The sequence below is a fragment of the Capricornis sumatraensis genome, chromosome 20 (assembly GCF_032405125.1).
Source record: "Capricornis sumatraensis isolate serow.1 chromosome 20, serow.2, whole genome shotgun sequence".
Taxonomy (NCBI): Eukaryota; Metazoa; Chordata; class Mammalia; order Artiodactyla; family Bovidae; genus Capricornis; species Capricornis sumatraensis.
In genome coordinates this window covers 48941651-48953439 of record NC_091088.1, presented here as the reverse complement: position 1 = coordinate 48953439, position 11789 = coordinate 48941651, and the positions used below count along the sequence as shown (strand labels likewise).

General features: G+C 46.0%; 1 protein-coding gene across 1 annotated transcript in view; it reads left to right on the top strand.

The window, feature by feature from the left end:
* Nucleotides 1–86: 86 nt before the first annotated feature.
* Nucleotides 87–11789, top strand: part of CEP89 (centrosomal protein 89) — a 78208-nt gene continuing 66505 nt past the window's right edge. Inside the window, exons 1-3 of the mRNA XM_068993045.1 lie at nt 87–208; nt 3471–3577; nt 11121–11279. Coding sequence (XP_068849146.1) covers nt 170–208; nt 3471–3577; nt 11121–11279 — 305 coding nt within the window. The 5' untranslated portion in view covers nt 87–169. The remainder of the gene's footprint in view (nt 209–3470; nt 3578–11120; nt 11280–11789) is intronic.

Genomic DNA, 11789 nt, shown 5'->3' with positions numbered 1-11789 from the left:
TCGGAGCAAAAGCGGAGCCAATGGCAGACGTAGTTGTTGCTAAGTCCGTAGCTGAGAAAAGGCGTCTGGGGCTAGGCCAACTCGAGGGGTTGGCAGACTTTAGGGAGTGGTCCTCACCTCCGATCTTCCGTGCAGTCCAGTAAGGGTCTGGCCATCAACCACAGCAAGGATGCTCCTGGGGTTTCAGAGAGGCCGCAAGAGGAAGTATGTAAGTATATCTGCACCCAGCCTGCGTTCTGGCCCGTGGGGCCAGGAGTTAAGTGGGGAGGAGTTGGGATTTGGGATGGAGGCAAGATAGCGGCTCAACAGAAAGTGGTTTTCCTTTCGAGAAGCCCAGCTGTTTAGTGTTTAGAACATTAATTTTCTATTCTAGTGTCGGCCTCAGTTGATAGGACTCGCCCTGTCTCGCCTGTAACTTTCGCTTGGGTGTCGGGGAGTTCACTCCTGCCGACACACTACTGTCTAGTTCCAGATGGGATGTCATTCTGGATTCCTCCCTCTGCCACGTACCACGTACACTCCACCATGTGCATCGACTAGCCATCCCGGTTCCTACCCCGTCCTCCAGCATCTACCTGGACTGCTGCAGCAGCTCCCTTTCCCTATGTCCATTCTTCACAAAGCACCCAAAGGGATTCTTTTAAAATGCAATTCTGATTCGTGCCTAATGCCCTCAAGCCACACACCTGGACGCTCCAGCTCTTTCCATCTTGCTGTTCCTTCAGCCTTTACTTTTTCTTCTGCCTGGAACGCTTCCCTCCAAAACTTCCCGTGGAAATTCTTTCACTGCCTGCACACTCTCCCAGGCTCATTCGTTGACCCCTCTTCCTACTAGGGAGCCTGATACCGACAGTTCTTGCGCCCACCACCCCCGCCCACCCCCAGTCTATTTATCCTACCAGTGTACTCATTGCTGTCTTTCCCAGTCCTGATTTCTCATTCCGTGGGTCATCATCATAACCACTACTTTCCACCCAAGTCGGCTTCCTCCTGTGTTTCTTTTTCATACTTGCCTGGTGAACCCCCAAACCTGCTTAGATCCAGTTCTTCAGAAACTCAGTACTTTAAATGCAAAGAAAGCATTTTGATAAGGGTACTCCTGAACTCCCTTTCAAATTGGAATTCCTAAAGCATGTCTAACTCAGCTTGCTATTCTTGGCTGTATGACTTGCTGAAGTCATTTTTTTGGGGGGTGGGGGCCTGTGCTGGGTTTTCTTGCAAGGACTGAGGACTTCTCTGGTTGTAGCACGTGGGCTTAGTTGCCCTGAGGCATGTGGGACCTTAGTTCCCTACCAGGGATTGAAACTGCTTCCCCTCCATTGGAAGGAGGACTCTCTACCACTGGACCACCAGGGAAGTCCCCTGAAGTCATTTTAGACAGGTGGATGTTGAGAAGCAGTGAAGGGATAGTTAAAGCATATTTTGCCATTGCAATTTTGCTAACTCAGCATGTTTATTGATGTTTTTATTGTGTTACTGAATTCCTGCTGTGTGTGTGTGCCAGATACCCCACAATAGATTGAGAGCCTGTGGCCACACTGGCTAAAGGGTAGACAAACCCATAAGTCATTCAGCACAAAATGGTAAGGCAAAAATTGCTCTAGCTGTGGGTGCCAGGGAAGGGGCTGCAAAGTCAGCTCAGAGAGTTGACCCAGGCCTTGCTTGGGAGGAATAAGGAAGGAGAATTACAGGTGGAGAAAACAGCGTATACAAAAGCCCGACAAAGGATGAATCATCTGCTGTGTGGAAATGGGAAGGCAGTTTTGAGTGCCACAGCATGGAGATACCCTTCCAGTAGCGATGAGGAGGGCCGGCCATTGCTAGGAACCAGCTGACAGCAGCCTCAGCAGCCTTCTGGGACACGAGAGGACATTTCTCTGTCAACAAGAGAGGGGGGCTGCCCACAGGAGTTTTCATGCTGGGTTGAGATAGGACCATCCTGTGTTTTAGAGACTGGAGGCAGGAGAACCACAGTTAGGAAGTGATTATCGTGGTACAGGGGAGATACACTTCGCCTGCTATAAGAGATTCACTCCATCAAAAAAATAAACAGAACTCAGAAGGCCTTTTTGGAGGACCTACTGGATGCTGTCCTCTGGGGATTCAAAGGTGAAGAAAAGGCTTTTTTGTCCTTGAGCCTCTGCCAGGCGGGGAGGGGTAGGAGAGGCAGCAGACAAGTGTATATCCTGGAGAATGGTGGCACAGCAGTGGCGGCTCTGCAGCACCTGCTTTTAGGGTTGGCCATGCACGTGGACTGGGTTCGTGGGGGTGGGAAGGCCTGCTCATCCCTCGCTCTTGAAGGATGCTCAGACCCCTGGCTCTTCCCCTTGGTTGTGCCTCCCACTCCTTGGTACCTTGTGCCCATCCCAGCCTGACTAGTCTTCCCCAGGGCCAGTTTCAGTGGGTGCTTCTAAGTCACAAGATTTCCTTAGTCTGGTATCAAAACTCTTAAATGGAAACAGTCCTCACTGTACCCCCAGCCAACTGTTCTAGCCGCTCCATCTCAGATGCCTGTGTACTCCAGTGAACTGGAGTATTTATTTTCACCACGTTGTCACTAATGTCTTGCTTCATCCCTTTGTCCTTTGTTCATGTTGCTCCCTCCTCCTGGAATGTCTTTCTACCCCACTTCCTAAATGTGAAAGCAGTGGGCATCTTCGAAGACCCCGTCTAAATGCTCTGAGATTTTCTCCAACAGGACGTCAGTGGTCCCCTTGCTGGCCCTAGACCTGAGGGGGCCCTTCTCTCCCTGGGTCACCTCAGCACATTGTCTTTACCTCTTCCGTGGTGCTTTCCATAATTCTGTGTCGTATTATAAATAGCTGGGTGTTTTTCTTCTGGACTCTCCCTCCTTAAGGATGAGGACCAGGTTTCTTCAATGCTGTCATGGCATTTTGCCTTTAGTAGGTTCACAAGAATGGCTGGTGCACAGAAAATGAAGATTGGGCTACACTCACAGATAGCCCTGCCTAAAGCTGGGTTGTCTGACTTTCATTGTGTGTAGGAACCAGGTATTAGGCATCTTCAAGATAAACGACCTAAAATCCTTATTAAGCCCTTACCAGGTGTTAGGCAGTGTGCTAAGTACCAGAGTTCCAGGGTTGATAAAGACAAGCAGGTTGTCTCAGGAAGCTTCTGTTCTGCGGGAGGGAGGGGAGGGGGCGGGCAGCAAGTGAGCAGGGTCAGTAGGGGCACTGCTGGGAGCCAAGTGGGGTGCTGGAGGGTGACTCTGGGTCATCGTCGGGGAAGCTGTTCTGAGGAAGGAAGAGGGCCCCACAGTGGGCAGCTCCCTAGAGGGGCGTGCTTGCCTGGCTAGATAGGGATGGAAGATGGCGGGGGGAGGATTGGGCCTTCTGATGGGACTAGATCCCTAGGTGACCAGGGCAGGTGTCCCCTCCCAGACCCAGGGAGGGCTGGTCGCAGGACCTAGAGATGATCCCGCTGACCTCTGCCGGGTTTCATTTGTACAGAAACACATCATCCATGGCCTTCTCCCTGCAGCCAGCATCGCACCGAAGCCCGCTGTGCCCCGCACACCCCCTCCGCGCAGCCCCAACCCCTCTCCAGAGAGACCAAGGTGAGTCAGGTGAGCAGGCACCGAGGTCGCCCCTAAGCTCAGCCATCAAGTGCTGGGTCTCGGAGCTGTTAAATGGGTAAGAAAATCAAAAGTAGAGTGATTAAGATCATGTCCTTTGAAATGCTATCCTGGTTCCATAATGAAGCGCTTCTTATGGTTTCTCCATGGGCTCATGGTCTGTGGACCATCAGGTCTGTGGAGTTCTCACATTTCCCGCCAGGCTTCTTTGTCCGTAGGATTCTCCAGGCAAAAATACTGGAGTGGGTTGCCATTTCCTCCTCCAAAGCAAATTTTCAAGATAGAAAACACTAAAGCCCAAACATTTAGGTGGAGAATATGTTAAAGAGTATTTAAACTATGTATATAATTTTCTTTTTAAATTCAAGTCTGCCTTTCAGAAGAACTGCTTTGCAGGAAGGAAGGAGAAGCAAGTTCACTTGCCAAAGCCTCGGATTCCCCCTCCTCTGGTGCTCCTGTCACACCAGAGAATGGACTTTCTTTTGTACTTAAGGCCCCTGCCTGTGTCCCCTTAAGATTTTGGACACAGAAGAATTTTAGATCATTCTTTATTCATAAAATACGTGGATGCGTGGCTTTAACTCTTAACAATGACAGATAAGTTTATTCAAGGGTAGTACCTTTTTAAGCATCTGCCTACGATGCCTACCATGTGGGAGACCCAGGTTTAATCCCTGGGTTGGGAAGATCTCCTGGAGAAGGAAATGGCAACCCACTTGAGTATTCTTGCCTAGAAAATCTCATGGATGGTGGAACCTGGTAGGCTACAGTCTATGGGGTCGCAAAGAGCTGGACACGACTGAGCGACTGCACTCCCCCTCACTCCCTGATAATAAACACTTCAAAGTATTTTTGTGCTAAATTGCATCAGTCGTGTCCGACTCTTTTGCAACCCCATGGACTCTAGCTCGCCAGGCTCCTCTGTCCAGGGATTTTCCAGGCAAGAATCCTGGAGTGGGTTGCCATGCCCTTTTCCCAGAGATCTTCCCGACACAGGGATCAACCCTCATCTCTTATGTCTCTTGTATTGGCAGGCGGGGTCTTTACCACCAGCACTACCTGGGAAGCAAAATATTTTCAGTGTTTGTTTTTTCCTTCAGTGCAATCTTAATAACAAGAATAGCCATTTACTAGTGTTTATTTTGTGCCAAGGACTCCGGTTAGTGCATAAGAAGCCTTGTTTCATATCATCCTCTCAACAAGTCTGGGAGAGAGGTCCTGTTGGCGGCTCTGTTTTGATTCAGGTGTTAGTTATTGACTTAGAGCCTCATGGTTGGTGGGTGGTGGCATTGCTGCGATGGTTTGTAGGTTTGTCTGGCTCTTCAGTTTTTGTGTGAACAACCCTTAAGTTGTGTCCTTGGAACCTAAATGTTTTTGGAGACTTCCCTGGTGGTCCAGTGTCTAAAACTCTGTGCTCCCAATGCAGGGGGCCCAGGTTCAATCCCTAGTCAGAGAACCGGATCCTACATTTTGTAACTAAGACCTGGCACAGCCAAATAAAAGCAAAAACAAGAACTTAAATGTTTATGTAGCAGCTGCATTGTGGCCAGTGTGCTGTAGACTCATTAGAAAATCTCTATTGTCTTCTATGTTTTCCAAAAATATATTTCTGGATTGTAATTTTTTATAAGTCCCAAATAATCAACATGCTACTGCTAAGTCACTTCAGTCGTGTCTGACTGCACGTTCCCATAGATGGCAGCCCACCAGGCTCCCCTGTCCCTGGGATTCTCCAGGCAAGAATACTGGAGTGGGTTGCCATTTCTTTCTTCAATGCATGAAAGTGAAAAGTGAAAGTGAAGTTGCTCAGCCATGTCTGAATCATAGCGACCCCATGGACTGCAGCCTAGCAGGCTCCTCCATCCATGGGATTTTCCAGGCAAGAGTACTGGAGTGGGGTGCCATTGCCTTCTCCAATAATCAACATGGTTTTGGTAAATTTGGGCTATTTCTAGATAACTTTTTTTCTGAAAATTAGCATTCAAATTAATGTTATTCCACTGGCATTATTCCAGTTTGCACCTAGTGTAACAGTGTAAGAATTTTCTATTTCCTCCTTCCCATCCTTTGCTACTGTTGTTTCACATTTTAATTCTGTATGTTGTAAATCCCAAAGCATATTGTTCTTATTTCTGCTTTAGACAGTCCTTTAGCTTTTTTTAAAGCAGTTTTATGGTATAATGGGCGTATAATCTTAGATAATTAAAATGAATACTTTGATAAGTTTTGATGTGTGTTTGTACCCGCGAGACCATCACTATCACTATCAAGATAATTACCGTACCTGTCTTTCCGCTCTCTCACTTCCCACATGTCAGCCCCACCCTCCCAGGCAGCCATCCATCTGCTTTCTGTCTCCATAGATTAGTCTACATTTTCCAGTATTTTATAGAATCAGAATTACACAAAAAATTATGCTGATTTCTTACACTCGGAATAATTATTTTGAGATTCATCCATATTGTTGTGAAAATCAGTAATTCATCCTTTTAATTGCTGAATGGCATTCCATTATGTGAATATGCAATTGTCTGTCCATTCACCTGTCTATTCAGCAACTGGTGGACAGATTCTCCATTTCTGGCTACTAGAAATAAAGCTGCTATGAATATTTGTGCATAAGTCTTTGGCCCTGTGCTTCATTTCTCTTGTGAAAATATCTAGGAGTGGAATGACTGAATCATATAGTTGTTGTTCAGTCGCCAAGTCGTGTCTAACTCTTTACAACCCCGTTGACTGCAGCACACCAGGCTCCTCAGCCCTCCACTATCTCTCAGAATTTTCTCAAATTCATGTCCACTGAGTCAGTAATGCTATCTAACCATCTCATCCTCTGCCGTCCCCTTCTGCTTTGCCTTCCTTCTTTCCCAACAAGGTCTTTTCCAATGAGTCGACTTTTCATATCAGGTGGCCAAAATATTGGAGCTTTAGCTTCAGCATCAGTCCTTCCAGTGAATATTCAGGGTTGATTTCTTTGAGGATTGACTGATTTGATCTCCTTGCAGTCCAAGGGCCTATCGAATCTTCTCCAACAGCACAATTCAAAAATACCCCTTCTTTGCCACTCAGCCTTCTTTATGATCCAACTCTCACATCCGTACATGACTACTGGAAAGGCCATAGCTTTGATTAGACGGACCTTTGTCAGCAAAGCGATGTCTCTGCTTTTTAATAGGCTGACGAGGTTTGCCATAGCTTTCCTTCCAAGGAGACAGTGTCTTTTAATTTCGTGGCTGCAGTCACCATCTGCAGTGATTTTAGAGCCCAAGAAAATAAAATCTGCCACTACTTCCACTTTTCCCCCTTCTATTTGTCATCAAGTGATGGGACTGGATGCCATGATCTTCGTTTTTTGAATGTTGACTTTCAAGCCAGCTTTTTCACTTTCATCTTTCACACTCATCAGGAGGCTCTTTAGTTCCTCTTCACTTTCTGTCATTAGAGTGGTATCATCTGCATATCTGAGGTTGTTGGTATTTCTCCCAGCAATCTTGATTCCAACTTGTGATTCATGCAGCCTGGCATTTCACATGATGTACTCTGCATATAAGCTAAATAAGCAGGATGGCAATATACAGCCTTGACGTACTCCTTTCCCAATTTGGAACCAGTCAGTTGTTCCTTGTCCAGTTCCTTCTCAACCTGCACACAGGTTTCTCAAGAGACAGGTAGGTCTGGTATTCTCATCTCTTGAAGAATTTTCTACAGTTTGTTGTGATTCACACAGCCAAAAGCTTTAGCATAGTCAGGACATATTTAACCTGTTAATAAACTGCCAAACTATTTCCCAACTTAGTATTCTATGTATGGTCCTACCAGCACAGTGTGAGTTTCCATTTCTTCATATCCTTACCAACACTTGGTTTGGTCAGGTGTGTGTGTGTGGTTTTACAACTTTATTTGATGATTAGGTATTAGTTCTCATTCATGTTGACTGTATAGAGATTTTTTATAACCTTTTTAAAAACCATTTATTTATTTGGCTGCACAGGGTCTTCATTGCATCGTATGGGATCTTTGTTGTGGTGCACGGACTCTGTAGTTGTGGCAGTCGGCATGTGGGCTTAGTTGCCATGTGGCGTGTGGGCTCCTCATGACCTGACCGAGGACAGAACCTGTGTCCCCTGCGTTGCAAGGTGATTCTTAGCTGCTGGACCACTAGGAAAGTCCCCTGTTTGTAGGTTTTTGAAGGTGGGGACAGATGCATAGGTAACAGTGTCCGGAGCTTGTTTGGTGAATCTTCATCTTCATGACACCTTCTGGACAACCGCACTGATAAAGTATAGGACATTCCTTATCCCTTTGGCCCAGACAGTTCTGTTGAGCCTGGAGTCGATGTGCACATCTGTATAGCTCCTGGCAACTTCCTGGATCTCGTCAAGGGTTCCCAGGCCACCTTTCTTGAAGCTTGTTCCCTAGATGTGCTTGTGAATGCTGGTGGGTTACCCTCTGGTCGCTGCCTTGTTGATGGCAGATGGCCTCTTCTCGCCATCTCTCTTTGTGGGAGCCGTTGTGCCAGGTCCAGGTTGAAGGGATTATCTTGGCCAATCTTTTAACTTTTGGACACTCTAATAGGTGTGTGGTGGTATCCTTATGTTTCTATTTTGCATTTCTCTACTAACTAATGGTGTTGAGCATCTTTTGATGTGCTCATTTGCCCTTGTATAACTTTCATGACAAAGTATCTGTTAACATCTTTTGCCCACTTGAAAAAATTGAATTGTTTTCCTATTCAGTTCCATTCAGTTGCTCAGTCGTGTCCAACTCTTTGTGACTCCATGGACTGCAGCACACCAGGCTTCCCTGTCCATTACCAACTCCCAGAGCTTGCTCAAACTCATGTCCATCAAGTCAGTGATGCCATCCAAGCATCTCATCCTCTTTCGTCCCCTTCTCCTCCTGCCTTCAATCTTTCCCAGCATTAGGGTCTTTTCCAATGAATCAGCTCTTCTCATCAGGTGGCCAAACTATTGGCGCTTCAGCTTCAGCATCAGTCCTTCCAATGAATATTCAGGATTGATTTCCTTTAGGATTGACTGTTACTGAATATAAAATAGGTTCTTTATCAAATACATGATTTGCAAATATTTTCTTCTCATCTGTGGCTTGTCTTTTCATTTTCTTAACAGTTTTGCAGAGAGCAGAAATTCTTAATGTTTATGAAGTTCAACTTGTCAACTTTTTTTTTTTATAGATCAAGATTTCAGTACCATATCTAAGAAATATTTGCCTACCCAAGGTCATAAAGCATTTTTTCCTATAGCTTCTTCTAGAGGTTTTATACTTTTAGCCTTTACATTTAGGTCTATGATGCATTTTGAGTTAATTTTTGTATATGATGTGCAAGGTATAGATTCAAGTTCACTTTTAAAAAAATATATAATTCCGTTGTGTTTATTTATTTTTAAAAAGGTTTTTATTTACTTATTTATTTTTGGCTGCACTGGGTCTCCGTTTCAGCAGACAGGATCTTTTTTTGTTGCAGTGTGCAGGCTTCTCCAGCTGTGGCACATGGATGAGCAAGCTCCAGAGCACGCAGGCTCAGTAGTTGCAGTTCAAGGGCTTAGATGCCTGGGGGCATGTGGAATCTTAGTTCCCCAGACAGGGATTGAACCTTCATCCCCTGCATTGGAAGATGGATTCTTATCCACTGGACTGCCAGGGAAGTCTTTTTTGCATGTGGGTAGCCAATTGTTTTAGCACCATTTGATGGAAGTTATTTATTGGGCATGTAAGTAATTACACCAAAACTTGGTGGCTTTTTTTTTTTTTTCCTGCCATGCTGAGCAGCTTGTGGGATCTTAGTCCCTGAACAGGGACTGAACCCAGGTCCTTAGCAGTGAATGTGAAGAGTCCTAACCACTGAACTGCCAGGGAATTCCTAAAACGTAGTGACTTAAAACATGAAACAATACCTTTTTAAATCTCAGATCTTACTATTATTTTTCTTTCGCCTCTGTGTTTGATTTTGGTTATTTTCTATTGTTTTACCTTCAAGTTTCACTAATTTTTATGCAATATGTAACCTAACTGTTAACCCCATCCGGTGTAATTTCCATCTCCTGAAGTTCAGGTCTTTTTAATACTATTCAATGTCCCTGCTTAGCTTTTTGAACATATGAAACACAATTATAGTAACTGTATTAATGTCCGTCCCTGCTGCTTCTAATGTGAGTTCGGTTCTGGATGGGTTTTGATTGATTATTCTCTTCATTTTAGGTCATCTGTTTCTGTCTGTTTGCATGTCTGGTTATCTCTGATGGCATGCTAGACACCGTTGTGAGTTTCACCTTGCTGAGTGCTGTATTCCTATAAGTCTAGTTAAATTTTGTTCTGGGATACAATTAAATTACTTGGAGCTGATCTTTTGGGTCTTGCTTTTATGCCTTGGTAGGCAGGGTCAGAGCAGTTTTCAGGCTCGGGCTGTTCATTCTCCACTACTTTCCGAGTGCTGTACCCTGTGTCCCCTGAATTACAGTGTTCCCCATCTGTCTGGTGGGAACAGGCAGTGTCCTCAGCTGTGTGTAAGCATCTGGCACTGTTCCTCCCATCCTCCTGGATGGGTCTCCCCCCACCTTGGGCAGTGTCCTTGCACTCACACACTGAGGAGCATTTTGCTGAGCTCTCGGTGGGGCCTCTTGCGGGTTTCTGGAGAGCTCTCAGTTCAGCTCTCTCCTCTCTGGTCCCCTGTCCTGCAGATTCTATCTGCCCTGGTGTTCCCTGACTCTCCACTCTGTTCCCACAACTCAAGAAAAGTCTGTCTGGCTCCACCTCATTTCCCCCTCTCTGTGCTGTAACCTGGACATTACTGTAACCAGGCAGTAAGCTGGGACAATTAATTGTTTATTTTGATTTCTCACGTGGGAGGGTAAACCTGTTATTCTGTCTTTCCTACATTATAGAGCTTCCCTGGTGGCTCAGATGGTAAAGAGTCTACCTGTGGTTCAGGAGATTCAGGTTTGATCCATGGGTTGGAAAGATCCCCTGGAGAAAGGAATGGCTGCCCACTCCAGTATTCTTGCCTGGAGAATTGCATGGGCGGAGGAGCCTGGCCGGGTATAGTCCATGGGATTGCAAAGAGTCAGACACGACTGAGCAACTTAACACTTTCACACTTACCTGTGTTATAGTTTTGAATAATTTGCAAGACTTTCAAATTCCTTTTCATTTCTTTTATATCGTTTTATTTCTCTTTTTTTTCCATTCCGATCTTTCATTCTGATAGGAACACTACCTGAATATAAACTGCTTGGATCACAGACCTTCATCTTCCATTAACTAGGAAAGCTTAGACAAGTCACTTACTGTCTGTGAAAAATGGAGATAACAAATTATCTATTCCCGCAGTTGCTGTGAGAATGAAGTGATGGCACATAGCCGGCCGACTGCAGGCATATAGTCAGTAGATACGCTCTGAACACTGTAGAGCTGAAAGTAAACCTTGATTAAGTCATGTGTCCTGTTGTTCAACCTTCAGCTTGAGGGTTCGTGTCTCACTGACTCACTGGGGTGATTTTGTCTACAGATCTGCTCTGGCGGCAGCCATTCTAGCAACAACGCTGACTGGCCGGACCGTGGCCATTCCTCAGCCTCGCCGGAGATCCCACTCTGAGAGCGACATGACCTACATGGAAAAGGACAGTTTGATCGAGCCCTACGCCACTACCTCAGAGCTGAGGCATCAGTAAGGACCATGTCCCGGGCTCAGCTTCCTCTCAGGGCAGAGGGGGAGCAGCTCTGCATGGCGGGGTGTGTGTATGTGTGCACATGTGGTTGTGACTAGAGCTTAGCACACAGGTTGTCATCACCAGTGTCAAAGAAATAGTGTCCTAGAACATTAATCAGTCTTGCTGCTGCTGCTAAGTCGCACCAGTCGTGTCCGACTCTGTGTGACCCCAGAGACGGCAGCCCACCAGGCTCCCCCGTCCCTGGGATTCTCCAGGCAAGAACACTGGAGTGGGTTGCCATTTCCTTCTCCAATGCATGAAAGTGAAAAGTGAAAGTGAAGTTGCTCAGTCAGGTCCGACTCTTCGAGACCCCATGGACTGCAGCCCACCAGGCTCCTCCGCCGTGGGATTTCCCTGGCAAGAGTACTGGAGTAGGTTGCCATTGCCTTCTCCGAATCAGTCTTGAATGTATCCAAATTTTCTCCAGAGTGGATCTTGTTAAATTATAGCTTATGAAGACACCGGTT